The 5,420-nt window shown below is 41.7% G+C and overlaps 1 protein-coding gene across 1 annotated transcript; it reads right to left on the bottom strand.

The window, feature by feature from the left end:
- Positions 1-392: 392 nt before the first annotated feature.
- Positions 393-1,508, bottom strand: LOC148019661 (pentatricopeptide repeat-containing protein At4g18520, chloroplastic-like). Its single transcript, XM_087699616.1, has 5 exons — positions 1,363-1,508; positions 1,181-1,294; positions 978-1,087; positions 739-801; positions 393-694 (listed from the first exon to the last, which is right to left on the bottom strand). The coding sequence occupies exons 1-5, from the start codon at positions 1,506-1,508 to the stop codon at positions 393-395; spliced, it is 735 nt and encodes a 244-aa protein (XP_087555742.1).
- Positions 1,509-5,420: the final 3,912 nt, after the last annotated feature.

Below are 5,420 nucleotides of genomic sequence, written 5' to 3'. Positions count from 1 at the left end.
ATCTTGAAACTGTGAATTCTGCATTGACATTGTCGAATCCAATATAGCCATCAGTATGGTAATGTACGCATACATACAGTCACTGTTCAGATATGTCAAACTCTGACTGAACTGAAGACAAGTCTTCTTCTACAGTCTCAAAATTTGACTTCACAACATCAGATGCAGAGTTGATGGGTGACTGAGACAGAAAGCTAGCTCCCATCTCTTCCAAATCATATTGAATTTCATGGACATTATAGGCTTCCATCACAGCGACATATGATGCCCGTGATAGAGACAACTGCAGTTGGTGAGCCTCAATACACGTATTCCTTGCAAGCTCTGCCCTACCGGCTCAACATAGTGCCATTACCAGCTGACTGTATGTTACAGCATTTGGTTGATGACCTTCAGCAATCAGCTGTTTCATCCACAGCATCTGGAGAAACTCCTTCTAGTTGCATCTTCTTCACACAGTTCACCACTTCCTCTCCAAACCCATGCTTAGCATAGCCTGCTACTAGTGCATTCAAAGAAACTGTGTTTTGATCTGGAAGGGCTTCAAACACCTTATGAGCTTCTGTAAGCAAGCCAGCTTTGTTGTACATATCCACCAGCGTACTGCCCACATGAAAGACTCTCTCCAGCCCCTTAGTAACTACCTCAGTATGTAATATCTGGCCTGCTTTTATATCACCAGAGGAAGCACAAGCTTTCACAGTACAAGCAAATGTGATAGCATCAGCAGAGACATACATTCCTGTTGCATTTGATGATAAAAATTCAGGATCTCCTCGCCAAGATCAAGTTTAGAAAACCCTGAAATGAGAACATTCCATGTAACAATTGATCAAACACTTGCCATGCATCTGCTAGAAACCCACATTTCATATACATATCCATGATTGTGTTGCCTACATTGGCATCCCTCTCAAGCCCCCTTTTGATTAGTTCGGAGTGCATGTCTTGGCCCATTTCTGAATCTCCTAAGATACCACAAACCTTCAAATTGCAAACATATATGCCAGAATCAGGGCACATGCCTCTCAGCCGCATCAGCTGGAAATAATTCCTTGCTTCCTCAGCAAGCCCAAGTTCAGTGTACCTTGCCATCAATGAAGCCCATTAAATTGTGTCTTGAACTTGCAGACCATCAAAAAATTTGTGTATTTCTGCTACAAAACTGCATTTGCTATACATATCAACCAGAGTGTTTCCCAGATAATTCTCTGTTTCCAATCCCCTTTTTGTTATTTCGGCATGCACACTATGGCCTGTATGTAAAGCTCCTGCTATGTCACACGCTTTTGAGCTGCAAACGAAAGTCACAGAATCAGGAGATGTGCTTTCCAGCTGCATTTGCTGAAAACACCTCTGTACTTCCTTGTTAAGGCCACGATTTGCATATCATTGAACACTTCATATGCTTCAGCAGGTTCTCCATGTTTGGAGTACATATCAATGAGTGCATTTCCTACTTCTACATCAAAATCGGATTCTATCCTGATTATCTGATCAGGTATCATTCTACCATGCCTTATGGCCCCAATGCTATTACAAGCTTTTAGAACACATGTCAATATGAACTTGTTTGGCACAGGGCCCTCGTGCTGCATAATATCATACTAATGGAGAGCCTTCTCTCCCTATACTGCCCACGTAGAACAAAAATGTAAACACAACAACTAAATATGTACAAAGTAACAAATGTCACACACACAACTTTTTGGTGGATTTCACACCTCAGATGCGCAGTAATACGACATCCACCCCCTCTAATCCTGCGCATCCTCCGGATGGGGCAACTACCCATGATCATTGTCGTTAAGATCCATGAATAGATCAATCTTTTCATTGTGTATTTTCGGTATTTCAGCAAGATTATCTGTCATATCATCTGTCTCTTCTACTGGAGTTTCTTCTCGTTGCTCTTCTCTTGAAAATTCTTCCAATGCATAATGCTCATCATCTCTTTTCTTGAAAATCTTGATTCTTTTTCCTGCAATAGGCACTTTCCATCCAATTCTGTCAACTCATATGTTGCATTATCAAAGACATGTCTGACTATATACGGCCCAAACCATCTTTTCACCATCTTCCGAAGTGCAGTATGCTAATTTTCAAGACTGCTATCAAAGACTAATACCCAGTCTCCCTCTTCTATTGCTCTAGGCCGCAAGCGATGCCTACTGTCAAACATGTCCTTATTTCTTAGTCGAGTAACCTTCAACCTGTCAATAGCTAGCTGAATATCCTCTGGTCTTCTCTCCAATTGCCGAATCCGAAGGGCTAAGAGCTCCTCTCTCGTCAAATCCTCCCGGCAAGGTAAAACTGACCAAGTCAAAGCACAAGTCTCAGTCGGCATAACCGGTTTCTGACCATACATCAACTTTGCGGGCATATATCCTATGGTAACACCGTGAGTCGTACGATCAGGCCACAAAGCAAATGGTAGAAGTCTCGGCCATTCTCTAATCCGTCCTTTGCATGCTTTGGCTAATGCTTTCACTATCGGTGGATGCCCTCTTTCACTCTTCCCATTTCCCTCTGGATTGTATGCTGTGGTTAGAGCCAACTTGATTCCTAGTTGAGAGAAAAACTCCCTAGCTTCATCTACATCCAATTCACCGTGATCCGTAGTGATCTTACCCACACAGCCATACCTGCAGAAATTTTCTTCCAATAAGAACTTACACACTGCACTAGTGGTCTTCCATATCCTCCTCTTGGTCAAAGTCCAGACTGCATCCTGGGCATCTTTCCAATCCGTTTTAAGACCCATAGGCTTCGTGCGATCCTCAAGAAGCTCTCCTAATTCTTCCTGAAGAGCAGGATCTGTAGCTTGTAAGAAAAGCTCAACTTTCTCAACATCCAATGCTCTTTGTTCAATGGCATCAAGCTGACTATACCTCTCTTCAAATTCTCGAATCAACTCTGAAGCAGCTAGACCTTTGTTTGGCATGTAGACCCACTCTCGAAATGACCGTCGTGTAGCCATCCCAAAGTCCTCAAGGAAATACTCTTCTTTCAGGGCCTTCTTAAAATCTTGCCAATGCGAATTTTGAATAAAAAGATCAGTCACTTTTGCCCTCAAGGCAGGTGTGACAAGACGAAGGAAATACTTACTCATAAGTCCAGCTGGTACTCCAAAAAATCCCATCTTGATCTCATATGTCTTCAAGTAAGCTGAAACATTACGGCCATCAAATAGCTTCTTCTCATTCTCAACTGCTTCAATCACCTTAGTTGCACTGATTGCATTCTCCTGCTCCGAATATAGTTGCCTTTGCTGAGACAACTGCTGTTGATGCAATTGCTGCTGCTGCTGCATATACAATTGTGTCTGCTGATTTTGAAGCTGCATATACATAGACATATTCTGCAAAATCTGCTTTAGATCATCCGTTGAAGTACTTGACGCAGCAGTCAATGATGGAGCTGAAGTAGAGGACACAGCAGGAATTGTAGAAGAGGCTGAAATGGATGCTGAAGTATCTCCCATCCTGAAATTTATGCGACGCTTTCACGTCGGGTTCACCAAAGATGTCGAAGAATATGGTTTAAGTCCCGCAAGTGGTTGGGGTTTGATGGGGCTAGTAAGCACGGCGGCAGATGGTGGTAGTTGCCCATGAAGCGGTGGTTGAGTCCCATGGATAAGCATCAGAGTAGTGGCTGCTACGGATGGGTTGCTACACTCGGATTGGGTTTGATAAGTCTTATCATCATTAGTAGGGGTTGAAGGGGGTAACGTTGTTTGGGGTTTTGGCCGATAGTCTTGCTCAACTCTTCGGAGCTCATGAGTGGGTGAGAGCTGGATTTTAGGATCCGATTTGGACCCGTTCTTGAAGTGTTGAAGCTCGTTTTGGAGCAAAAAGTGCCAGAGACGTGTTAAAGAGCCAATTTTCATGAAAAATCAAATGGTGGCGGCGGATGGCCGAGCTAGAGTTTTCCTCGATGCATTTCAACGTTAGGAATCCAACGCAAGTCTCGGTTTGTCAATTGGAGGTCGTTTGACTCTCCATTTAATCCCCGCAAGGTTCGGTGTTATAAAGCAGCTAACCGGATCGGGAAGCTGTAAAGTGCGTGGGAGAGGCTAGGTTGATGGAGTTCAACGCCACGAAGCCGGCTATCCAATCGGAGTTCGTTTGGGCCTTCAAAATTGAAAAATCCACTTGCGGGACAGTGTGAACACAAAAAGATGAATCGGTTATTTTAATGTTTTAAACCTTAGGCTTAATAAAAGCCTTGAAACTAATGCAAAATCTGTCGAACAGAGGGAAGCGTCAATGTGCCTCCTTATTTTTTCTCGTTGCCTCTCCGATTCAAACCCGTTTGGAGAGAGAGAGGGAGATTCTCAATTAGGGTAGGGAGAGGAACAAGATGGCTGCAAGCTTGTCCATTTCAATGGAGAATTTAAAAATCTCATTTTTAGTCTTTCTCTCTCCTCCCTCTCTCTCCTGTAAGGGGCAGTTCCTAAGTGTGAAGAAGAATAAAGCCCAGTTGGTGAATGCTCATCCGGCATGGTACCGGATTGCTTCCAAATCGAAGGTGGGCTGAAGATGGCAGTGTGGAGGCAGGCTAAGCATCAAATAGGGCCTGATTTATAGACCCGCAACAAGTTTCAAAACCCGAAATAATAAAAAATACACGGTAATGATATTTTTACAAAGAAAATGGCTCTTTTTTCGCATTTGATGAAGTTAGCAATGTTCGTATGGGCTTAAAATTGATGGACATGTTGTTTGCTGTTTGTTTTAGTCTTTTATAATAAGAAACTCGGAAAATATACACTTAAAATGTGGAAAATAAATGAAAAAAACCCGAAAAGCATGGTTTTTAGAGTAAAAATGGGGTTTTTGGGCTTAACATCGGATAAGCATGAAAAAAATACCAAAAAAATCTACATGTTTGCTGTTTAAAGACTCAAGAGCCACAGCTCTAAAAAAATACTAATTTTCTTCCATTTTTATTGATAAGAAATAAGGAAAAATAGAAAAAATGCTCTTTAAAAGGGGGAAAAATAGGAAACGAACAAGGAAAATTATGGATGTGTCTATGGGTGTATAATGAGGATAAAGCATGAGGGTTTGCCTCAAGTTATCCCCATTTATATGTTTATGTGAGTATTTACTACTTGTTTCATGCAAAATACACATAAAATCACCCCTTTACCTATGCAACAAGGCAAAACCTTAAACGGTAGGGGGAGGAGGGGAGTTTGAGCATTGAAATATGATATAAAATCTGATGTATTTACTGCATTATTCATATAGGATGACATTAAGTTAAATAAAGGGAAGTACATCACGAGTGTAAGGCTCGGTGTCTTCTCTCATTACAACAATTAGGCATTAGTGTATGGAAATATGAAAAGAATGGATTTGCACAATACATGATGCTGTTTTCCGATTGTTTGAGAACTTAATCATATACACATT

This window comes from Lygodium microphyllum, chromosome 19 (genome assembly GCF_053477565.2).
Source record: "Lygodium microphyllum isolate KBCC chromosome 19, Lygodium_microphyllum_v1.1.10, whole genome shotgun sequence".
NCBI lineage: Eukaryota > Viridiplantae > Streptophyta > Polypodiopsida > Schizaeales > Lygodiaceae > Lygodium > Lygodium microphyllum.
The sequence above is the reverse complement of the archived record's forward strand: the minus strand, read 5'-3'. Positions and strand labels throughout refer to the sequence as shown.